The sequence below is a fragment of the Ornithodoros turicata genome, chromosome 6, assembly GCF_037126465.1.
Source record: "Ornithodoros turicata isolate Travis chromosome 6, ASM3712646v1, whole genome shotgun sequence".
NCBI classification, from domain to species: Eukaryota; Metazoa; Arthropoda; class Arachnida; order Ixodida; family Argasidae; genus Ornithodoros; species Ornithodoros turicata.
In genome coordinates, this window is record NC_088206.1 from 17195534 (window position 1) to 17221846 (window position 26313).

General features: G+C 45.3%; 1 protein-coding gene across 1 annotated transcript in view; it reads right to left on the reverse strand.

The window, feature by feature from the left end:
* LOC135399291 (protein FAM110C-like) overlaps nt 1-26313 on the reverse strand; it is a 65605-nt gene that overhangs the window by 32023 nt on the left and 7269 nt on the right. The window contains exon 2 of the mRNA XM_064631134.1: nt 12861-13330. Within this exon, the coding sequence (XP_064487204.1) occupies nt 12861-13122 (262 nt within the window). The 5' untranslated portion in view covers nt 13123-13330. The remainder of the gene's footprint in view (nt 1-12860; nt 13331-26313) is intronic.

Consider the following 26313-nt stretch of genomic DNA (forward strand, 5'->3'; position numbering starts at 1 on the left):
CCGTACGTGACTCTGTGACAGGACATTTGACTTCAGAAGCAAAGGGACCAGCTGGGAGAGGAAAAGAGAGATCGGAGCAGTACAGGAGAGCTGTGATTGGACGACGGCAAGGCACGTTCTGGCGCTGACAAAACTTCAGCCAAAGAACACGCCGCACGTTATAGGACACATTATCGCGATGTAAGCCGGTGATGAGCTGACACGAGTGAGACGGAGAACAACCACCATATGGAAAGAGAAAGCTATCAACATTTCTGCATTCACTGGATCCCCTTTCATCACACTACAGCCTGGCCACAGTTTCCCACGATTCACGTAAGATACGCGTAATATCCTCCCTATCTCTCTAGCGAGACTCACGACCGTCTATCTCCCACCGTCTGTAGCGTCAAGGTGAGTACGTGGGTGAGGGAAACGGTGTCTGTACACAAATGACGTCATCTATAAGAAAAAGGGTGGTGGGAGGGGAGCGGAAGTGAGCAATAAAGCGGCAACTATCTCTCGGGCTGACCCAGATGAAAAAATGGGACCTATTACCCTTTTGTTTCGTGCAACTGAACGTGTTTTTTTTTTTTTTTTTTCCAAGCTACATTGTTTTGCACGCTCTGTTTCGCTGTTGCTCGCAGTTATCAATGGGCATTTGCTCAAATGCGGGTACTTCGTGTAATACATAAGCGACGGGAACTTTTGTGGTGTCCAGGTTGTTGTTTATTTCCATTGACGGGGCGCCCCGCCAGTTTATTGGCAGTAAAAGCGACAATGGGAAAACAGGACAGGCTACGTCAATAAAAGATACAAGAATGATAGGAGACAGTTGACTATCTGACGCGTGAACGTCAAGTGCGGAGTAATAAAAGAGTGACGGATAAGGCACAAAGGCAAGAAACCCTTCACCCTAACAAACCCCTCTATTTTATTTGAAGAAATGAACAAAATGAAATGTAGAATACAGGGAAGCGTGGCGCTCTCGTACCATCAATATGCGCTCTCCTTGAAAAAGATAAAGGAGTAAACTTGGTGAGCAATTACAGCTTCTAATCCCTTGTATAGCAATTACACTCTATTTTAGTTCCCTGGCCCTATATAAAATTCCGTGTATTCAGTCTTGAAAGTACTATAATGTCTAATGCAATGCATGTAGCCCCCCAAAGAACTCAAAGCACTCCTTTTATTTCTTAAATGTCTGTACGGCAGAAGCTTTTGTGCTTTTCACGAACGACGCAACCGACGAATCCCGTTCCTTTGGTGTCAAGGTAACATCATCTTTATGTGCACGAGAATACATTTTTGCACTTTATAGTGTACCTTTAACGAATCGGGGGTTTGTGGCACAGTTGAGGTGTCTTATTTTTACGTTTCGTACGTTTTCACCTTCGAAACCACGCAATCAATAAGTGGAAGCACTGCCGCGCTACAAAGCACGCAAGAAAATCTCTCGACCCTGTGGTGGAGTGTACGTCGGTCTTTCCAAAAGCTGCTTCCCAGGTCGTGCCGTGTGATTGGCGCCGTGTGCTTCAAAGCTTATGCACGGTTATTCATCCATGCAGATTTGAAGGGAAGCCGGCAGCGCACGCCCTCAAACAACCTCCGAGGTGTATGGAGGTGGTATATATAGTAAGAAGGCACGGGCCAGCATCATGTTAGGTACCCAGGTACGGTAATATACCGGCTGTACCGTGAAAGCATGCTTGGACTATATTCATGGATAAGTTACGCAAAAAAAAAAGTAACTATATAGATTACAGCTACTTGCCTGTTAGTTTCCTTCGAAATTTAACTAGAGTTAGACGGTAAAAGCTTCCAGTAGGTTAAAAAGCGATAAAAAACGCTCTGTTTTGTCGTACATTTTAAAAGAGATAAATACGTGTACATGTACCTATAACGCCTATATAGTCCCTATAACCCTTATGGTCGCTTATAGATAAGAGATACGGTTTTTGTCACTCAGTGCTCTTCGTGTTCGTCTCGTCCTTTTGTTGCCCTTGCACTGCTTTTTTATCTCTTTTAAAAAGCGTCCGCCCGTTGGTGACAGCCAAGTAGTGCTGAAGACTGGGAGGTGGTGGGTTCGAATCCCATCACCGGCTGTGATGTCTCCTGGTTTCCCCTGGATTTTCCAGCAGACCTTCCAGACGAATGTCTGCACAGTTCCCCTTGAAGTCGGCCCAAGACGCATACTATCCGCTCTATCCCTCATTCCTTCCTGCTGCCCTCTCTCCATCACTCCACATCTGTACGCCGATCAGAGCCACGGTTGCTTCGCGGCGCTAACACGAAATCACAACTACACCTAACAATTTAAAGTAGCTTACAGTTTTGCGGTTACCACTTCATAAACGAAAGCAAAGTAATCACTTCGTAGTATCGTCAGTATGGGCTTCAAGCGCTTCAGTTCAAACACATCCGTCACACAAGTGTCAGCAAGGAGTTGCGCAGAACGTCGATAGAGGAATGGGTCGGCTACCCCAAAGAACAGCTGGAGAACCTGATCGTTTGCAGCATGTTGCGAAGAGGGCCTCATCACAGCTTAGGAAAAACTGTCAGCCTTAATTATACCTACAAATTTCGCGATGGGACAAGGATGGATGATATATATTCACACGATAAGAACGTCAGTGTCGTTTTCGTTTAAATGCACCCGTGCAACTCCTCGATATTGTGTCGGAGGTCACTGAGCGCGTTGCTCTTCCTGACGCTGACCCTGCATGACGGTTGTTATACTCGTACCTTGCCGTACCCGCAGATGATTAGTATCCCTCCGGTGTCCACAACGTATCTGTGACACGATGTATAGCGTCAGACACTGTCTACACAGATGTGCCATCTCTGATGCCTCTCGTTTAAATGTATAATGTCAATTTTCGATAAAATTAACCTACGAGATTGAAAGGACTCTACGTAACGTCTTCCAACAGTCATAGAAACATTGCTGGGCGTGAAATAATAAGAGCCGGAGAGAGGTGAATAGATGTATTTTATGGTCTAAACCGAGGGTGCGAAATCACAATTTACAGAAGCTCGAATGCCACGAAGATGAGGGCGATGGTGATGATGATTCGCCCTCAACAATATATATGTACCTTCTGTCGAGAACATTCCTGTACTGTAAGAATTTTTTATTCAGTGTTAGCGCCGCGAAGCAACTGTGGCTATGAGCGGCGTACAGACATGGACAGATGGAGAGAGGACAGCAGGAAGGACTGGGGGACAGGGGCGGTTAGTATGCGTCCTGAGGCGACTTCAGGGGGAACTGTGCCGACATTCGTCTGGAAAGTCTTCGGGAAAACCCAGGGAAGACCTCAGACAGCACAGCCGGTGGTAGGATTCGAACCCACTACCTCCCAGTCTTCAGCACGACCTTGGCTACCACCAACTGTAAGAATTCTGCTCCACACAAACGTGTTAGTGTAAACGTAACCTAATTCTCCTCAATTAATTCCGCCCGTTGTTTTATGCAAAACATTAAACCTAAGGACTGCTCGGTACAGTTACCCGACGCCGCGAACGCACGTGTGGTACGTTTCCTCGAACCCAGTAGGTCGGTAATACGCGAGACAGTAATGCGTGCGCGGCATGCAACGTACATCAATCAGTACGGGGGGCACATAAACAAGCACGAGAGCGTGTAGTAGTGCAAGCAGACACGGTGACCCAGTGAAACCAGCGGGGGCAAAAAGAAAGAAGGGGGAAATAGACGACCGGTCTGCGAGTAGTAATGGTCATCCATTTTATGCGCGCCCTGCGGGGCCCACGGGAAGGACGGAGAACGCGCACATGTCGCTCGGTCTTTCGCTATTTTCGTACGGTCCACATAACATATAACGACACCGAGTATACGCATCGGTGTCTATCGGACGATCGGTACACGTGTACCGCTTTGGGAGTATCCGTATAGGGTTTCGCCTCTGAATTAGTGCGTCGCATTATAGTCACGAATTAGTCCGAATCAGTGACACACCAGTGCTTTTTTTTACGCTTTTCTATTTATCTTTTGCTCTTCGTTTACACCCCTTCTTTTCCTTTCCTCTTTCTTTTCGGTGGAATGTTAAAGTTAATCTTGCGTTTGACTGACCTTTCTCTTTTTTATTCTGCCGCGAGGTTTGTATATACGTATTTGATTGTCGTCGTTCTTTTAAGTTAATTTTTATTTTTTTTTTTATTCCACGAGATTATCTGGCTTCAGGTGGTCACGTGACTGCAAATTGCATGAAGGCCAGGCTACTATAGAGTCACTAAATGGGAACCCTATACAGGCTACTTTGTGGAACTGTGTGCTACTGTGTGATGAACCTCCCCACTCTACAAAGTCAAAATAAAGTTGTTGCTGTTTGTGGAACGGTACAGTCCAGAAGGCAGTTATTCACGAGGTCCGTACCAAGAAAGCCTGAGTTATGGGCACAACAGACAAGACGGAGGCTGTTGTGCATATAGCTCAGGCACTCTGATAATATGGATTTCGCCCTCCAGCTTGCCTGCCTATATACGTTCTATGACATATGTAGGCAGGCAAGCTATAAGATATAATACGGGTAAGATATCTTATCCGTCACGCGAGCATCAGCATAGCGAATAGTCCCGTAAACATTAAACCTTATCTTTAGCAAACGAGGTGCATACACCAGGCATAAAAATATGCCTTATAAAACGAAACACAAGATAGCATATCCGACCTCCACGCATGGGTGGCGAGACCCCCGCTGTCTGAGCTCAGGGGATGGTGCGTTGGGGAATGGTAATAGTCTATAGCATTTCCAACGACAACGTCTCTATAGCCGGTCAACAGAAAAAAAGTCTATAGACTGTCCGTTCCAAATAGCTAAAGGGACGAACAAGAAAAGAAAAAGCTCTGTCCAAATAAAGTCTATTGCCTGTTTGAACGTTTTGCTAAAGAAATTCAATAGCACGTCCACGCATTTTTTTCGTAAAAGGGATATACCAACCTCTATTAACTTTTTCGTGAATTTACCCGTTGACTCAACCTTGCAGTAACGCGGCAATGAATGATTTCGGTGAAACGTAGAATGAAATCAAGTACAATGAACGATACAAGATATTTCAGTGAAAGTCGCATCACCTCATCTAACGCATACCGTGCTTCGCCACGTACCATTCCAAGGAGTCCAAGTCTCTAGAAATGGCGCGGGAAATGGCACTGTAAAAACTGTCATTGGTACTACACTTGCGCCACTGAAAGACTCCACGCTCGTCCCCGGCCTATTCAGTTCATATCACCAGTACCTGAATCGCTCTGGGGCACCACACCTGTTACGGAGTCGATCACTAAAGATATGCAGATGTGCAACTAACCCTATCGTCGATTATAAACTCGTCCGAGCAGCGCACTTGAATGTAGCGCAAGGGTAAAGCTAGGAGGAAATGTTGGGTGCACCGAGAGCACGGTGTAACCGAGAGCAAGTAAAGGGAGAGGAGAAGTGGCATCTCCGACGAACTAAGGTCGAAGGGGCCCGTCAGAGAAGACTCCCCCGAAAACTGGTTAGCGGGCAGACGTCGTGCCGTGGTACGACGGCCGGGTGGCCATATAGGGGTGACTCCTGCGAGGTACACTCTTCCTGCACGCGTCCATCGCAATTAAGAGAAGCGTTTCTCTGCTTCTTTCCATATGGCCCACTCGTCCACTGAAGAGGTCTTGTGGGGTAACATTTTTTTTTTAACGTGGCTTACGGTGTACAGGCCAGTAGGCCTCAGATTGACTCGCGGGTGTACTGGCGGTGCATCTGTGGCGCTCGCTGTGAATAAACAACACTCACGAAACCGAGCTGCGTTGTCCGAACAGGGAAATACCTTTCGAAATGGATGCATCCAGGAAGGATATTCCCAGGATTTCCATCTCGGAGGGGGCTGCTGCTTTTGTGGCGTTTTTGGCCTGTCTTGCCGATATTTGGGGCGTGGGGGAGTTTGCAAGATTTTTGGGTGTATTAGGGGGTGCGGGGGGTGCTGGGAAAACGCCGGCTGCAACTTTGGGCACTGTGCTAAGCGTGTTTGAATGCGGCAGATTTACAGGGGCGTCACGTGAGCATATCACGTGACTACGCCATGTGCTCAATAGGTGATTGACCATGGTGGATGGCTCCATGACACTATAGCCTTAAAAATACAATAAATGGATGGCGATATATTCTAGGTCAAGTGGGTCACTTTATTCAGAGCAACAGCGACCTCCTGTGTGGCGCTGTCCTCATTAATTTTGACTAATGAACTTTTAATTATGAAAGGTACAAGTTTGGCGCAATGATAACATCTTTTCGTTTCGGTGCGCTGGTAGCACTGCTGTTTTCAGAAAAAAGGATCCAGCCAATAGCGTGATGAAAAGAGCGTGGGAAAAACGGCACATTTGGGTGCCATTTTTTGTCGCTCCGCCAGAATCGTGCTTTCTCCCTTGCCCTTAAATGCGAGGGAGAAAAAGCAGCAGCTCTTGTATAGTTCTCCCTCGCATTTAAGTGGAAGGAAGAAAGCGCGACAAATCGTGCGACGGGTCGCACAGTTTCGCGTCATGACTTGTCGCATTGGGTTGCCTAGCGGTACTATTACTGTATCATATAAGAAAATGATAAGACAATAAAAAGAAATCAATCAATCATGATGCATTCGCGGACACATGGACAGCGACTTCCCTGCGACATGTCACTTTGGATCGCCGTATTGCTAGGACAGCGCGGCCAGAGATAACAACAACTTTATTTTGAGACGATGAATGGGGAGTTTCATCGCCAAGTGCGATACTCTACTTCATTGCTGATGAGAGAACAATTCGAGAGAACAATGTTCAACGAGAACAATTCGTTCCTTATTTCATTCAATACGCAACACGACGAGATCAGCCACTCGATGCATCTGGACACTGCACACTGTAAGCCATTTTTTCTGAGACCCACCACATCTACCAGAGAGGCAGCACCATTGGCTGCTTGGTTCGTGACGTCATCACCTCCACACGACAACCCACCGATGGGAGCGGAGATATCCGAGCAGTTTTGTCGGCGCTGCGATGTGTCTTCAAGCTCATTCACGCATGCGTTTCAAAAAGCGGCGCCGCCGATTTCGCCGGAACCCGACCCAGGATGCTTTGCGTTGTGACCCGCCGGACGACGCGTCGCCATTTTGTCGTACCCCCCCCCCCCCCCATCTGTCTCGCCCTTAATTCTCGTACGATGAATCCCGGCTTTTGAAATATTTTCGTGTCTGCATGAGCACATTGTAGAAGACGATAAAATCCTCCTCGGCTGGCTTCGAACCCGCGTACTTGGGATAAGCAGATGTACACGTCACCAAACGACCTTGCGAGGTCGGCATTCTATACTTAACGTTACTCCATCTATACGGAGTAGATGTGTTTGGAGGTGAGAAAACATGAACTAGCGACGGACATTGACGGCCCAGGAACAAAGAGTTAGATAATATCGACTCCAGCATCAATACAATCGGTCACCCCACCAGAGCCAATCACGCTGCGTCCTCGAGGAATAACTGTAATTACTGCGAGCTATAGTAAAGCTACACTGCACGAGCAATCCTTTCTTCTTTATCATATCTTCTTATAAATGATCACAACCGTCCTAACCCACCCACTCGCTCTACATGAAAAAACCATAAAGCTTGGGACGAAAGCTTTTATATATGGCCACACACCCGTTAGATATAGCATATAAAAGTCCACGAAGAAAGGGGTTGCAGCAGCAGCAGCAGGCATCCCCCATAAGGGCTTGCAACGACCGTTGACAATGACCCACGATGGTGCATCATTGCAGGCTGCGTGGGGCGAAGGGGGGTCAGGGGGTCAGCGAGCCAATGGGCGTGCATCGAATGGCGGGCCCTGGGAAATCGGGATGCGGCACCCCTTCGCCATTCACCATTGTGTCCGTTGTTCGCGGCCTGTTCAATGCCAAGTCATTTTCTTTCGCCTACGGTTTTTTCCTTGTGTTTTTCTTTTTTTTTTCGTTCTTACCTTTTTTTGTGAGAGACAGCTCTCGGAGTGATATAAATATAGTAGTCGGCCCTTCCATTACCCCCCTCTATAGATATTTCGAAGATATTGCATTGTCAGCTTTTTCGCTGACGCGAATTGAAGCTGTTGGGATGAAAGAGGAAGTGTGCTCTGAAGGGAGATTTTTATTTTTATTTTTTCTTTCTAATGCGGAGAGTGTGCACTTGACGTCCAGGGTAGCAATTAAATTAGATTGACGGCTCCAAGCAGATCGTCAGATCAATTAAGTGCGGCTTGATTGTAGCGTGTCCCTGAGATTAAGGAACAAAGAAGACTCGGCAAGGCTTCTTAGTGGCATTGAAGGCTTCTTCCAAAAGAATGTTACACTACCCGCGCAGAAAAAAATAAAAATGCAGAAAACCTGCTCACGGAGCCGAAGCTCCGCCCAGTGTTTTATGTTGAGCGTTCACACGGTGCCAGAATATCGGGATTGGCGTACTGTGCGCTTAGCAGACGACACTTTTGCAGACGACACCGTCTGCGTCTTTTCCTGTCGTCTGCTGCGGAATATCTTGTGGCTGCGTGTGAATACACAGTATTTGGGGAGGTCAAACAGGGAATACAGGAGACAAACAATGTTCCAAATGGAAAGTTTGCAAGCGACAGGGGACACTGCCGTGAAACACTGTTCAGGCGCGAGCACCGCCCTGTTCTTTTCGCTTCTGCTGCCTCTGCTACAAAAGAATAAAAAACAAAACAAAAACAACAAAAAACAGTTCAATGGCGAGCACAACGACATACGCCTTGTTCTCCGAATGGTATAGTAGCGACGTCTGGGTTTGTTACTTTGTCACGAACTCCGCTGTCCCATCCTGTATCGAGCAGCGATTACAAGGATTTATCGCAAACCAATAAATAAATAAAACAAAAATAAAATAAAAAGACAAAGAAAGAATAAAAAAGGAAATTTTACGTTGCTTAGTACGCAGAAGAGATACACTGGCAGAGACACAAGCGATATACAGGGTGTCCCACCGAAAAAGGGCCAGGGGCTAAAGAAAAAACGGAGTGCTCTACACAAATAGAACCAACTGTACGTGCTTGGCAGTTGTGTGGTCCATCCAAAAATATTTTTTTCATCGCCCCTTGTCAATTAATTAGCGGTAATTAATTTTCTAACTTTTTAGTTATCGGTTTTAGCTCTCAGATGTCAATGAGGAAGTTGTAGTACATGTCGAAAAAGACGCAACTGAAGTGGTTCGAGGTCGCTATGACTTGTGGTTTCGTTTTTTCCCGGGTTTAAAAGTTGGTTTCAGATGCCGGGCGGACCGCATATCGCTGCGCACAATCCGGCACCCGCGGGCGACGATTCCAGCGCCCTCCGGCGTACATTGACCTTCAGATTAGCGCTTGGAGACCATCCTTGGGCCACGTCACCCAAGGGGAAGATATTTCACCTGTTTCACGGCACACCTATCAGAGTGCACTGCAATCGTCGCGCGCGGGCGCCGAATTATGAGGAGCGCTCTGTGGTGCGGGCGGCTTCTGAAACCAATTTTTAAACCCGGGAAAAAACAAAACCACAAGCCATAGCAACCTCGAACCACTTCAGTTGCGTCTTTTTCGACGTGTACTACAACTTCCTCATTGACATCTGAGAGCTAAAACCGATAATTAAAAAGTAAGAAAATTAATTACCGCTAATTAATTGACAAGGGGCGATGAAAAAAATATTTTTGGATAGACCACACAACTGCCAAGCACGTACAGTTGGTTGCATTTGTGTAGAGCACTCCGTTTTTTCTTTAGCCCCTGGCCCTTTTTCGGTGGGACACCCTGTATTGAGAAACATGCTTCAAACATTACACACAAATCTACTTCTGTCGATTTAGCCGAATAGCCTACCCACGAGTCATTCGCCCTCACCACTGAATTTGACGACCTACTTGACCACCAATCGAAACGTCACTCCGATAAGCTTCACACACATTAACATTACAAGACCATCGCTCAAACCGGTATGGACAGATCAGAACGTCAAACGTCCTTCGCCGCACGAAAACACTGGTACTCAAAACGAAACAATGGATACACAATAAGCGTATAATCACTTCCAATCATCAACGATGTAACCTCGAACTGGTCAGCCGCACAATTTCGCTACTCAACATCCCTTTCCAATCATGAACCGGGAACCGCTGCACGAAGGCTGCCCCAACGGCTGCATATGACAACACTTGTCATCACTGCGTATTTGCAAATCGTGTAGCCGTGTGCACTACCGTTTCGCAATTTCGAAGCCTGGTCACGCATTTGTGGAGGTCAATGCAGCCTTTGTAAGCGTTTCTTTATCATTATTAGTAAAGGAGAGTGGAGGCCACTTTACACAACGTCAAGCACGGTGCGAATTCCAGCATCCAGTGCTGACTACGTACGGCGTGACTTTCCACGCATTCTTAGTCAAGCGTTCATAATATGATCGCTTGCCTTGACGCTTTACGTAGGGGTGACACCCTCGTGCGACTATGTCTGCGAGGAAGTGTATAAGCTACAGAGATTGTGTAACGGACGGCTGCGGCGATGAGTCCAACGAAGAACTGACTCGACATATACTCGTATGTCGTAAAGTGGCCCCTTGCGGATGTTTGTACTCGGCCCCCGCTTTCGCTGTATACACAGTTGCAACGTGCATTTGGGCGATGTCAAAACTCAGTGGGAACAGAGAAAGGCTCTGGCTTGTAGCACAAAAAGAATTGCGAATTATGTTTACACAGTGCATGCTGCGCTGGGTGTACCGTGCCCAGCGGTCCATACGCGTGTCAAGCCCTGTCGGTCCACTGGGAACTTTCTCGGTAATATCTTGTGAACCGTTCCCCGGGCGAAATCATTCCCAACCGAAAACAACAATATGTGTGGCTCGACTCTTTTGCGGCGGCCAAAATTTCACACTTTGGGCACATGGGCGGGGGGGGGGGGGGGGGCGAAAAGCAAGTGGTAATGAATCCTCCATCGTTACTTCAATGTACACTGCACTGCACTATACACCCCGTAAAGGTTCAAACTGAGCTTGCGTAGCGAAAATTGCTTTTGTAGCTGTTCATTGTCAATGCGTGCCTGTCAGTAGTCGTGCAAGTAGGGACACATGCGTCAGTAGATGATAAAATAAGTGAATCTCCCCTAATGATGCCATATTATTCCCTGACGGCTGACATGGAGGGTGCGCCGGAAGAAAACCTATAAGCTTGGATTACATAACGAGAAGAGGGGACCGAGCAAAATATACGCTACGGCAATTTGTCTCTGCGCGGAGAGAAACCACGTGACGAGATGTCTGTCCACTCACAAGGCAGCAATAAGGGGCTATTCGAAGACCGGCATGGACCCAGGGCCCACAGAAAGAAACCAATAGGTACCAATATAGTCCATACCAATATAGTATATACCAATAGAGATACCAATGAGGTCGCCCCCCCCCCCCCGGGGAATAGGGAAAGAGGGAAGTGGTTAGCTGAGCAGACAGCTGGCCTGCTTGCACAGCGTAGTCCGAAAGCGACAGAATTGCACAGCTGAACTCGTTTTGTTTCACGGACAAAGAAACTTGAAAAAATAAAACAAAATATCCTACAACCTTCAAAGCAAAAACAAGGGGTGAAAAGCTCGACAAAATAAGGCCCTTTGCGAAATCGCTTAGAAGAGGCGGAGCCACTTTGTATAGCAGCGTATATGTGAATATAGAAACATCCGGCCGACAAAATGGCACGTGCGACGGCATCCCTGGTCGAATAATAAAACGCGAGGCGGAAAAAAAGGAGCGCGTTCTTTTCGGTTCACCGCCCATGCGTCAGTCAGCGCGCTTAAGCAGGTGGACCTTTTTCCGTCCCTGCAAATGGTTTCTATAATCCCCCCTATAGTCTCCGTATAGTAGGTGCTGCGAAACCGAGCAAACTGGTGGATGAGTTCGCGAACGCAACAACAACCCTGATGCCTCCGAAACAAAAAAATAATAATAATAACAAGTCCCTGTCGTGGAACCACAATTTGAAAGTAAGGTATCGGAATATATGATGGATGATTCACTCAGCGAATGCTATCTTGTAGGTTTGTGGGGTTCCTGTTTTCGGATATTTACCGAAAAGCACCTATAAACGTGCCCCGGTAGATTTTTTTACGTGGTCAGTGAACACCATTTCACAGCGAAAATCACCGGAATGAGCACTTCAAAATATTTATTTTTATTTCCTGCCGCTTCGCGTTGAACTGCTTGGTGAGGAGAAGGGAAATGGAGTAAATGGAGTCACTCCATTGTTGCAGCAAAAGAAGCGGTGTCCGATGTGACAATTGTATGATGGAGTTCTGAGAAATTTTCCACAATATAAGTTCCATGTTTTAGTAGCTACTACCCCAACGAAAAAAAGGAAAAAGAAACAGTAAATAACTTCATTGTACGCATAGGAAACGCCGGTTTCGTTCGCCGATTTTCACCGAATCGCTTCGCGTTTAAGACATTACCACCGAAAGCCGACGCTTTTCTGAAAAATTAAACACCGTAAACCGAAAATCCCAGTTATAGAAGATGCTCGAGAACCAGACATTCTGCCACGCTATTGAAGCTGAAAGGCCATTATTTACTGACTCAATTTCGTTCTCTCACGCATTTTTCCTCAGCATCAGGAGTCTATCTAAAAGGTTCGCGTCAAAAAACATACGGTGTTATACAGTCCCAGCTTATAGTCTCCCCAACGACATCTACGTGAAAACAATTATATGACGCCTCAGAGGCCTGCTCGATGTCACTTTTTCTATCCACCGCCACAGAAGTATAACGTAAAGTCGACACAAAATCGTCCGCTTCAGGCAATCGTGGCAGACGATTACAAACAGAAGAAGCCTTTCATAAACACGTCACACCAGCGTTTCTTACCAAGGTTGTACCGCGCCGAGCTGCCCTGACGGATGAAACTGGCTGACCGCACGAGACCACCACTATTTTGGGTCAAGTGGTGCTGATGGACAGCACTCGTTGCAGCCGCCGCAAACTGTTGGGCTGTCACGTGGCTATGTTGTTGTTGATGCTGCTGCTGCTGATGGTGGTGGTGGTGATGATGGTGATGATGATGGTGATGATGATGGTGAGGTTGCTTGGTGGTGCCTCCCGGCAAACAGGGATGCACCGAAGTTGCCATAGGGATGGGCGCCGTCACGTTGCCATGGAGACGGACGCCGTCGATGGTTGCCCTGTCAACGGCGATTGTCCTTTAGTGAAGGACCATGACGTCACAAGGAATCTCCGTGTGGTCCGTGCTGCTCAACCACATCGGAGGAAGGACTGCCAAAGGCGACAATCCTGGTGTTGGAACTGTTTCTCTCTCCGTTCACGCACCGACACCCCACCTGGGAAAAAGCAACAGAATACGTTGCAATCAGGATCTGACTCAGACACAAGAAGATCGTCGGTGGCAATGTTTATGTTTTTTTTTTTTTCGGGGGCCACAAGATGGGAAATGCAAAAACAAAAAAACAAAAAAATAGCGATGTTAAGCACTCAAATTTCGTTGCAAATCGAAGATGCGCGGAAAGGTTGTGACAAATAATGACAAAATGCAAGGAATCCGTGTACAGATGGAGCGCTGACCTACACTAATAACAACTTTTCGCCAAATGACATCAAAATAGACACACTCCATTGACTTGCAGGGACTAACAGCGTACACTCGTGGAGGAGACCTGCTAGAACAAAGAAACAAACAAACGAAAAGAACGAATTCAAAAAAGTCTCGTTCGTCTGTGTCTATCCTTTACGCATATTTTCCCAGACTAAGGGAAATGTTACCAACCAAAAAAGCCTTCACTGCGGCTTTTTACATCTGACAAAGCTTGAGCGTCACGAGGAAGAAAGCAAAAGTGCACGCGGTGATGTCACAGCCTCACGACGACCACATCACTGCTCACCTCAAAGCTTCACATTTGACTCGATACAAATCACCGAATCACCATCGCCTCTGGAGACAAACGCGACGTGAGCAGAAAAGGCATATCCACAACCGTCCCCGCGGCCGTTGAGTCGCGAACAGCAGCAAGTGCACGGCCTTGGTGTCACTGCCTTTTGTTCTCAAACCAGATGGTCATGAACTAGGAAAGACTGTAATGGCCGCTTCAAAACAGCGTCCACTTAGTACTTAGCGGAAAAGAAAGAGAGAGAAAAAAAAAAGTTTGACATAAGGAGAGACAACGGAAAAGTGTTATGGGCCGCTTTTTCACGGATGCGTGTCAGTCGATGGGCTTTGGCGAGTTTTTGAGAAACAGGACGAAGTAATGTTTCCCGAAGGACGTTCCATGTGTGGGACCGGAAAGCACGCGCGCGGTGTCTTTGTCGTCTGCGATCGTTTCCGGATGGCCAGAATGAGCTTTCAGCCGTACAACCTATCACTAATGGATGATAGGTTGCGTTGTGAGCTCTGCACTTGGGAGGCTGACAACGAGCGGTACACTGAAACGTTGGGGGGCCTTGCGAAATCAACGTTCTTCGCCATTTGTTTGTTTCTTTTTTAATTGGGCGCCGACAAAAAAGAAGAGAAAAAGAAGTTCAATTTTCAACGAAAACTTCGATCGAAAAACTTCAACCAAATCAAAACTTCAAAAACGTCAATCTTCAAGCTTCACATCTGCCTTCTATGTCTGCACACCAGCTCGCTTGCCTCCTTGTGTTATGTTCAAACTACAATTCAATAAAAAAAAAAGAAGAAAACTTCAATCGAACTAGATTTTAACTAAATCTGTAACCTAGTGCCTTTCGCAGACGCTGAGTTAGCAGTTACTGTTCGGCTTCGCATTGTAAAAAGAAAAAAAAGAAAGAAAGAGCATGATGAAATGTGATAATGTCCAACTTCCTGCTGAATAAAAAGAGCTCACAAGGCAGAAACACGCACTACAATATTATACTGCTGTGGGGATCACTTCGAGAAGGAAACAGAAATAAGCAGGAGGAAAGAAAAACCAGCGAGTCGACTGCACGATGTTTCTTAGCAGGGGCACGCCCCTCAGTGGTAGTTATGCCAGCTGACGTTATTTCAGTATATGACACGGAAATGCACCACCACCAACAAAAATTTATTTTTGTGTTGTCGGATCTTGTTTGCACGTACAGGAAACTTAATTCGATATCGTTGTTTTATCGTTTGAGAAGTCGCATCAATCAATCAATCAAACTGACGGCACGTACAAGAGGCTAGATGACATAAATCAGCGTGAAAAAAACTGACAGGAGGAGCCGATACGCTGCGAACGCGGCAATCGAACACGTGATCCTACTTACCACGTCACGGGTACGCTTCTGACAGGGAGCGCGCCACCGCATGTCAACGCCGCGCAATACAACGCCGGGGTTTTTGCATTCCGGTCGAATACGTGGTTCGATCCCCCCCCCCCCCCCCCCCCTCCGTTGTCTGGCTTCCATATTTCAATTGATCGTGTTCTTGGGCACCTTGAGGCTCGTGTTTATTTGTCTCTTTTTGCGTGTTTCAGTGTCAGAACAGTTACTTTCCATGTTATTGTGGAGTTGATCGTAAGCACTCTGCGAAAACCTAAGTTGGAACAGACATGTTGACGGCATCTGTACTAAAGCATTCGGACGGCTTTATTTTCTTCGCCCATACTCGCGTTTGGCTCCTATAACCGTGTGTTCAAAGCGACATTCCCCCAGAAGCGGAAGATTCGAAAAACGTCATAGCTTTCTGCTGCCACGTGAGCGCGAGCGCTCGACGTCGTGTCTTCACGTACACTGATAACCGTAGGGAATGTCCTGCTACGCAACCACAAGATATTCCGTAGCAGACGACAGGAAAACACGCTGACGGTGTCGTCTGCTAAATGCGCAGTATGCCAATCCCGATGTTCCGCAGCGTGTGAACGCTAAACATAACACGGGACGGAACTTCAGCTCTGTGAGGCAGTGTTTTCGCTTTTTCTTCCACTAGAATATTCCGTGAGGATGTCGCTCGTGTGAATACACGGTAAATGTAATACTAACGGCTTACAAAACTCTAGTTCTTCCTCTTCTTGACTACATGGTGACACTGCATGGGACCCATGCACCAAAGGGTGTATATATTGATAAGGGTGATATGGGGGGGGGGGGGATATATATTTATTGAATGGAAAGGTCTGCCAGACCAACGATCTACTAAAAAGCTCGCTATTTTTGTTCCTCGATATCAGAGCAGCAAAAAGCAAACCGAATACAGCAGAGAGCCAAAAGTGCTGGAGCTCACTATAAATTTGCAAAAGAAGCTAGTACTTCCTTTCATTTCTTCCTCGTTTTTATTGATTTATTTTATTTATTTACCCTCAGGGCAAGAAGCGTTACAGAGGGGAGTGGATTGCAAGAGGTTACAACAACACGAGAGTAACATGATAGTAGTAAGAACATACTGCGTTAGGAAATTTCACACTTGGGTAAGATAATCACAGACAGCGGTTTTAAATAAACTAACGGATGAAATCGATGTGAGACAACCAGGAAGGTGGTTTCAATCCTGGCTTGTACGGGGAACGAAGGAATTTGCGAAATATGCTGTATGAGAAATAGGTATATGTGCACTTTTGGCGATGATTGGCACGGTGGGAGATGTATGTGGCAGGACGGATAAGGCTAGTTCGCAGCGATTCATTGTGGTAATAGAATTTGTGAAAGAGGCGCAGTCGGGAAATTTTCCGGCGTACCGCAAGATCGGATAGCTGAAGGTTAATTTTCATAGAAGTGACGCTTGCGGTACGTTGATAATTCCCGAGGATGAAACGCGCAACTCTGTTTTGGATGGCTTCGAGGACGTTAGTAAGCGTTACCTGACCTGGATCCCAGACGGAAGCTGCATACTCGAGTTTAGGTCGAAGGATGGATTTATACAGTGTTAGCTTGAGGTGATAAGGCGCGCGATGAAAGTTACGTCGAATGTAACCTAGAGAACGGTTTGCGTTGCTAGCTATAAAGTCAATATGAGTTCTCCAAGACAAGTCCGATGAAATGAATACGCCTAGATATTTATAATGTGGAACTATTTCTAATGTAATGTTGTCCAGTGTGTAAGAGTGGTGACATTCCTGGTTCTGAGAGATCTTAATGCGTTTACATTTGTTAATATTAAGCTCCATACCCCACGTGTTACACCATGCTAGTATATTATTAAGGTCTGTTCGTAGGAGTACGGTATCAGTATCACATGAAATTTCTTTGTAAACAACACAGTCGTCAGCAAATAACCGAATAGTCGAGGAAGAAACGCATTGTGGTAGGTCATTAATATAAATTAGGAAAAGTAAGAAACCAAATACGGAGCCCTGGGGGAATTAAATTAATTAATCACAGATCAGTAGCACTTCGTATTTTTAAAAAAATTGGAGTTGATAGAGTCTATACCACAACTAGATGATGTTTCGTACATAAAATAGCGTACCCATAAAATAAATACCCTTTGGAGTCGGCATGAAAACGCATTCGCGTACAATTCCTAGCTTCGTGCGTCACCAGAGGAACCCAGTTTGTCACTTGACCCTTTGTAAGAATACTCTTCCTCCGTCAAATATCTCCTTCCACGCTCTTTCCTTTTCATTTTTTTTTTTTCTTTTTCATTTTCGTCGAGGCAAAAACAAAAACCTCTTGTCTCGCAACAAGGAAACGGACACACATAACATGTCGGAAGAAAGACTTCAAAGAAAAATAGCGTGCAGCATTATTTTTTTCTTCCACTCGTTATTGTTCTTCCCTCGTCTCTCTGTCTCGACTCAGATATTCATTCAGACGCCGTTCGCTCGTAGAGAAGAGAGCACAAATACGCCGCTTAAACGGTACAAAAGAAAGAAAGAAGAAAGCAAACGAGAGAGAGAGAGAGAGAGAACGATCTGGATTTCCTCTTGTAGGAAGAAGGATTGATGATGTGCTCTGTTCCAAAACGAGCAGAACAAAACAAAAACAATAAAAAATCGAGAGAAATAAACAAGGGCGAGGGAAGTGCAACTTACAGTGACTCTAGTGCAACTGAGGTCTTAATTCGCCTCGTCGACCCCGAAGTGCAGTAGCCTGTATCTTTCTAAAGCTTAGTTCGCATGTTCGTATGCGCGCTGTACTCTGAAAGAAAACGAGGTTCAATAGTCTTTTTTTTTTTTTTTCACGTAAACTCGTGTAAAAAAAAAAGAAAAAATCGTGTCGTCACGGACTGCAGGTAGTGCGCGGCGAAAAGAAAACGATCCGACGGACGATAAACCCGGTTCTCACAGAATGCGATGTTCTCTCGATTGTGCTGATGTGAAGTATGTCCGACGCTCTGGCGCGCCCGTGAATCAATGTGGGCTTCGTGTGCATCCTGGGACGACTTCATCGGGGAGCTGTACATACATCTGTCAAGAAAGTTTGAGGAGAACATCCCAGAGAAACCCCCGAAAAAGCACAGCAGGTGGTGGTATTCGACCTCCAATGGTGGAAAATGACATCCAAATTTACCCTGCGCTCGAGTGTCATTCCTTCTCACTATGTACAGAGAGTTTTCGTTTGTTCTGTAACGACAAACAATATCGATAGCGTATGCGACATTCGGCAGCTTTTCTGTTATCGAGATCTTGTATATGGCTTGATCCCTTTTCTTGAAAACGGCAACAACATTAGCGCAGCCAAAAGGAATAGACGTTGTCATCACGCCGAACATCTTTCATAATTAAGCAGTTAATAAGTCAAAATTAATTAGGAACACGCCCCAGGAGGTTGCTAGAGCGGTCATATAATGTTACCCACGTGACCTAGAATATATCGCCGTTTATTATAGTTGAAAAAAAAAACATTCCGCTGTTTTATAAAATTCCGTATGCAAGGCGTTATGAAAACAAGTGAGGAAACAAGGTATATACGAGCTGACTATATAACGACTTCTTCCCATAAACGGCAACAACAAGCAGGCACTGCATCTTTTTTTATGGCAGCTCTGAAGCTTTTCCTTGAAGGATCAATCCATGAAACCCACAAGACCCCACAGGATGAGAGGGAAACTTCATCGTCATTCTCGGGACACCTTCGTGGCTGAACCAGCATGAACAAAACAGGATAAATACGTCAGACCAATAAAACTAGCAACTAAACGCATGCACGGTATTTTTTATTTATTTGTTTTTTCTTGGCACCCTGCGGGTGTAAATGTATTGTCCTATGGCACACACACACACATCTGATATACCGGTGATAATATTAGAGTTTTTCGAGTATACCGAAGCGAATATTGTGCACTCGATTCAGTTTTTTTGGAATCGAATCGAGGCTTCTTCCAAATCGAATATATCCAAATAGTTCCGAAGCTGCACAAGAGAAGAGGGGGGGAGGTATGTTTATTATTAAAAAAGAAACCGGAGGGAGAGGTTCACAAGAGATAGCATAAAACAGTGCCGTGTATGCCAAAGGGAGTCTGGCCATTAATGGGACCTGCCTATACCTGAGGCTCCACCCACTTTTTGAGGTATCTAGCCAATCACGGGTCGAAATACAGTTGTCTATTGTTACATCCATCCAGTACTTATACCTCACCCTTATTTACTGGGCGCTACCATTTTGGAGAAAATTGATGGATTTGGATTGAAACGGATATCACCGGTGACAGACCAAAACAACGGATTTTGCGCCCACTTTTATCAACGCCATCTGCACGGAGAGAGGCATGTTGGGAAGGCTCAGAATTGCAGAAATGGTAGCTGGCAGAAGTGATTGGCCAGGATGGCGGTACAACCGCTTCTTCGTAGCAGACGACAGCCGGTATGAAGTTTTATATCACGTAATGTAAGTACATTGAATCAAAAAGGAACAAAGGTGTATGTATAAATAAAATGCAATTATATAATGCAAAATCCTACGTATAAGGGTCGTCCTTCTTGCTATTTTCCTGGTATCACGATCTTAACTAGGCCTAACGTTAGCGACGAAACATCCCATTTTCACGTAAATAATGATGGCGGAGCGAAAGTTGAAGCTGATTTTGCACATGCGTACATGAGGATATATACTTACAGTATGAAATTAAAGTAGTCTTTGAAAATTTTTTTGTCACGAAATCTCCGCTTCGCAGTTCGAAGCACCATCCTCCATTTTGGAGAAAATTTGGTGTCATGGCAGCTCCCATGGAAAACGGTAACCAATGAAATGCGCCTAAGTTTTATTGACAGGTCGAGCCTCCTTTTTAGGCTCCTCCTAATGGTCAGACTTCTTTTGGCATACACGGCACTGGCATAAAACAAAGTGAGCGGTACTTCATATTCTGACCCGTATGAATATATCAAAATATCGCGGACATATGCTGTACACATGTGTATATGTAGTCCGGTTATACAAGTATTCGCTTCACATTTCCGTTGGGTATGTGTCTATTTGCTTCGGTTTTAAAATAACTATTCGCACATGCCTAGCGTAAGTTTCACACCATATACAGAAGGATGTTTTGTAAAACGCCCTTCTGAATGGTGTTTTCTACAAACAGAATCATTTCAAAAGGTATATTCCAGAGAAAGCAATGTTTCAGATGGGTGTTTTGGAAACAACTCTTTTCTACGTCATTATATAACACCATTCAGTTGACCCTGCGTTATATATAAAAAAAAAGACCGTTTATTTACAAATACACCCCTTTTATACGCCGGAAGGTGTAAAAAAATTACTGCTGCTTCACATCTGCCGCAACTGCCTTCCTTATTGTTGTCCTGTATTGTTCCACAAGACACGACAATGGGGGGGGGGGGGGGGGGGGGGGCAGTCGTTGTGTTTGGTTGTGTTTGTGGTTGGTCGACCAGCGAAGATGTAGAATGCGGAACAGGAAACTCAGAGCGACATTTCCCATTCATAGAACTCTGCTGTCGAATAATAATAATAATATGTGCATCAGATTTGGGTCCAGATCAACCGTTCGGCTGGACTGCAATAGGAGAATGGTTTACAGAGTGGCATGCTCTTGTCGTTTCCGGGAATTTTCGTCTTGTTTCGGGAAATTCGTTCCGCGGTTTCATTGAACGTTCCATTTCGTTCCACGTTTTTGCAAGTTCAATGACCGTCATATTCAAAATGGGCCGTTACGCTTTTTAGAAGTTACCGAATACTATATATTCTTTGCTTTTCTTACGAAATAATATTTTAGTCATGAGGGTGCTACTATACAAGCAATTACTAGCTAATTACTAGCAATTACTATAATTAGTTCGAGGCAACTGGTAACAATTGCTGCTATACCAATTAAGTGTAATATCTTACCAGTACCAGTTGCATTGGAAAAGAAAAATAAAGAGGAACGAAAGAGATAGATGGTTAATGAATGACCAAAGCGATCGAAATTCATGTCCTTCCTGATAATGATGATGATGACTGAAGTCTATACAGTTCAATATAAACGAATGGTATGATATGAACTAACGGCATGTCAATATACGAATGCCGCAATCCAGCGTATTTTGTAGGGCATAACTCAGGCTCACTAAACAGGTTAGCAACTCTACTAAGAGCACCGCAAGAAGATATCCCAGTAACAAAGTTGCGCTTATCAGGTTGTGCATACTCTTCTATCAGAAGCACGCAATTAGATTACCTTCAATGCAGCACTTCAAGGTGCCACACAACCCAGGCTATATAATAACAGATTGCAGTGCTCAGGGTCTCGGGATGCGTACCAGTGCATGAGAATAAATACGTGTTGCCGGGGCCGTGTTGCGAGGACGAAGAGGGGGGGCGATAGCCGCTCTGGTGATAAGCCGCATCCTGTTGTGATACGTGCGGACACAAACCACGAGTGGCTACTGCTGTTTTTGAGCTTAGGCTTGCACTCGGCTGTAATTTAAGTCCATAGATGTGACCTGCTCACTTGGCCAAATGCTCGTGAACTTGCTGTCCGACGACTGCGACGTTTTCTTAGATTTCCTTTAAAGGGGTTGGGACACCTTGATAGATATTGTTCATTACATCATGGACGCATTGTACTGCACGCCACGAGACTGAAGAAAAAAGAATTATTGTTCTACGTGTCATACTTAGCGAGATACAAGCCCTCGAACACACTTCCGAGCGAAGCGCAGACGTCACAGAGGTCAGAGCTGCGTCGATTCCCATTGGCTGCCGTAAGCACGTAACTTCTCGTGCGCTTCCTCATTGGCGGCGGCGCGCGCTGTGATGTCAGAGCCCCATGAGTTCCGGTATTCGCGGTGCCCATTTTCTCCGCCTTCTATTACCCCGTTCGCTGTGAAATTTTCAACGCAGGTTCACATCGGTGCAAAGCACCGTTTTTTACGTTTATCTGGCACAACCTGGGGATGACCTGTCTCAACCCCTTTAAGTTTTTCAAAAAGCCCTTGTCCTTAATTCATCTAATTCAAGCGATTCATTGTAATTACGCTATGGCAGTTTGTCTCTGAGCAGGGGATACTGTAAAGTTGGGATAAAACCACGTGACCAATGCCCTCACACCGTGTATTGATACGAGCGACATTCCCCAGAATACTCCAGCGGAAGAGGCGAAAAATGTCATAGCTAACCGTGTGGAATATACTGCGACACAGTCACAAGATATTCCGTAGTAGACGACACGAAAACACGCTGACACTGTCATTTGCTAAGCGCGCAGTACGCCACTCCCGATATTCCGGCCCCGTGTGAATGCTCGACATGGGGCGGAACTTCAGCTCCGTGAGCAGTGTTTTGCGTTTTCTTCCACTAGAATCTTCCGTCAGGATGCCCCTCGCGTGAATATACGGGGGAAAGGGAGCAATAAGTGGGTATTTGTAGATCAGCGTGGGTCTACACAAGAAATCACGTGCACTTCAACCTTCACATGTTGCCCCTTTATTCGGAAGAGAGATCAATGACGCAGCTCCACGGGTAATAGAGGAGGGAGGGAGACTGGGGAGCTGCGCAGACAGCTGGCCTACTTGCGTAGCGTTTTGGACGACGACAGCTTCTCCTTGAGTTTGTGGAGTTCGGCACAATGACGGAAGGGACGAGTAGAACAGGACGGCATAGTAGTAATTAGTAACTACATAAGTACAGTAATTATACATAGTAATTACAAACTAAATAATAATAATCAGTCGTGGGTAAGTTACTAAAAGTGGTTACAGTTAGCCCGCAAAAATAGTAACCGAGTTAGTTACTCTTTTTGATATGTAACTACAGTTACAGCTACCGTTTCCACATTAAAGTAACTTAGTTTTACTTTACAGCTACCTTTTCAAAGAAAAGGCGGAATAAATGTAACTCAAAATCATGTCTTAGTATTTGCAGTGTCCAAGCATATCTATATACTATAGAGGTTTTTTTTTTAGTCTTAACATAATGTTTATAAAAAAGCTAGGAGAGCAGCATAGGTGTCGTTTCTGCAGTTGCGTTCTACGGCCAGGCGGACACCCTCTGGAAGAAAGTATGTAACTATAACATGACTAATTACCTGCAATTCGTTAATTAACTCTTGAATTATGGAAATTAATTCGGGCAAAAGCGAGATAGCAGATTGAGAGACTCTCCTCGTTGAACATCATTCCACGCTTAAAACATCCTGAAACGCGCACGTGCGTTAAAATATCCATCCCCGAATTTGGATATGCAAATGAGCCGAAGCCGAAAAAGCGCACCTGAGGAGCGCGTCACCCTAGCCGACGGAGGCTTTTCTGGGCCGGAAAGCGGTTTATCTGGCCAGCTGAGCGGCACCTCCTCCAATCATCTCCATCGCTCCAAATCACGTGACCCCCTGACGTGAAATGAGCGCTGTACTCCCCGCGTTCCCGGTCGCCGCGGTTTCGGTTTCGGCTCATTCGCGTATCAAAATTCGGGGATGGATATTTTAACGCACGTGCGTGTTTCAGGATTTGTTAAACGTGAAATGCCTCGCAATTAGGATAGTCTCTCAATCTGCTATCTCGCTTTTGCCCGAAATCCCCTAATTAAAAAGTGAATTACCGAATTTAGGTAATTACTCATCTTGTAGTTGCACACCTTCTTCGAGAGGATGTCCGCCTGGCTGCAAAGCTCAACTGCAAAAACGACATCTATGCTGCTCTCATAGCTGTTTTATAAAAAATCCGGAAAGGCAAAAAAAAAAAAAAAAAGAAACAGCCTCTATGTACCACAACCGTGGCTATACACAAGGATTTCTCATGCGCCCTAACAGCACGGTAAGAATTACCTAGTCTAAGGTAGTGGTTCTCAACTTATCTTATTCTTCTTATTCCGCGATCGTGCCAGCACGACCTCAGGGAACACTGGGGCAACTGTGTAAAAGTGGGTGGGGCGAAGTACAAGTAACAAAGTTTTGTTCTCTACAACTGATTGTTTAACCGTTTACTTACTTAAGTGCTTGTAATGCTTTCGAAACACAAGAGAAAAGCAAAAGCGTGGTGTGGAGTTACTTCAAAAAGTAACTACAGTTACAAGTTCCTTATAACTTATTTACCCCAGGTTAATAATATAGTAATGTCTCACGGAGCGCGTCATCAATTGGAGACGATTGACGTCATAGGGACAAAACACAACACACACAAAACCCCCTCGCAATGCGTATAGGAATGCTCGAGACATGTCGAAACAAAAAATAAATAAATAAAACGAAATAAAAAATGAGCCACAGAGCGACCGCATATCAACTGACCTATGCATACTTTGCAGCTTCAGTTACTGCCAGACGAATTACCACATGGAAGCATTACACACGGCTAAATGGCATTCCATATATCTCATGTACGAGACCGACACGGGCACCGATGATATCGTCGGGGAAAACAAGATCACCCGTCAACTCGCATCTGGCGGCCATATGCAAGTTAACCGATCTCGGATGTCAAGGGATGATTATAAGAGGGAGGCTTTTATGTCAGCCGTATACCATTGAGAGAAGAACGGGCAACGCAATCCGACACGAAAGCGCCTCTGTGTGTGTCCTCGGCGCTGAGTGTCACATATGCGCGTGGACAGAGTGGCAGTGACAAAATATGCGATTATGCTGCGTGGGGGTTAGTCACCGAGCTTGAGAAATGAAGGACATGAATGTGGCGTACGTTGTGTTTAAAATATATATATGCATATACTTCAGCGTGCAAAACGACGCCCTAGGCCACCTCGGTTTGGAGAATTGTGTGTCAGAAAAAAAAAAAAAATAAATAAAGAACAACGAAAGTTTGGTCCAGCGGGTGTATACGCCGAAATAAATAATTAAAGATAAAACATTTAAAAAATCCACGCTGAAAAATACACTCGTTTAAAATCCACCTTCTGAAATAAATCGCTGAAAAATCAACGCCCTCAAAATATAAACACTGCCAAAATAAATCATAGTTAGGCTTAGGAAGGGAAGGGACAACGTTGTTTTCAATGCACAACTCGAACGTTTTTTTTATGAACATTTCTACCGTTATTGATGATGTGTTTTCTAATAAGAGCTGGAAAATTTGAAATGTCCAGCTTAAAAGTATCCCCGCTGCTTCCTGGTGTCCTCACTCCATATGTCCACATCTATACGCCACTCATAGCCACAGTTGCTTCGCCGCGCTAACACGAAATTTAAAAAAGTAAACCAAAAGAGTTACTCGTCCCCCTCTCACACTATATGCGTCACACTACTGGTCCAAGTTTAGTAATGTGCACACAACGATGTGGAACCGGATCACAAATGAGGGAATTGAAAGGCTTTTTTTTTTAATTCCGTGTAAAAGAGAAAAAAAAAACGGTCGAGAACGTTTCTTTTTTCTTTTTTTTTTTCGCTCTTGGGTAAAGAGGTTAGTGTTCGGCCACAACAGACTGGGCCTCCAATCTATCAATGAAAATTTGATGAGTTCCGCCTTGACAGGGACCAAAGGACGTTTAAGCCACATGTTGGGAATTGATGGTAAATGATTGACAGACATCTACACAACAACCAACACGTGTGGCACTTTGTGCATTTCAATTAGTTTCGTCATTATAACGTGCTAAAGTGTACCTGCTTGATGATTCCGTGGCAGCAATCATCGATGGAGTTAGAAATGTTAGAAATTTAACCTGACTTCAACACATCACTTCACTTCACACCACGTCTTATCGTTGGATACATGAACATCGTCACTTTTGGTTCAGTGTATGAACAAAAAACTAAACATTACCCCTAACCCTGAGAATGCAACCCAAATGCAAGCATAAGCAGAACAATATCGACGTCACACCCACGCTGATGAACTGTCGTCCCCGCAACAAAGGAAAACAGAAGCATAAACCCACGTGTGCGGAAACAGCTGTCACAGCCCACACAGCGCCCCACAGCGGGAAGACACAGATCAAAGCGGTCGTGCCAACGCGTGCAACCGCGCGCGCGCGCTTTTAACCAGTCCTCCTCAGGTAACCGAGGATG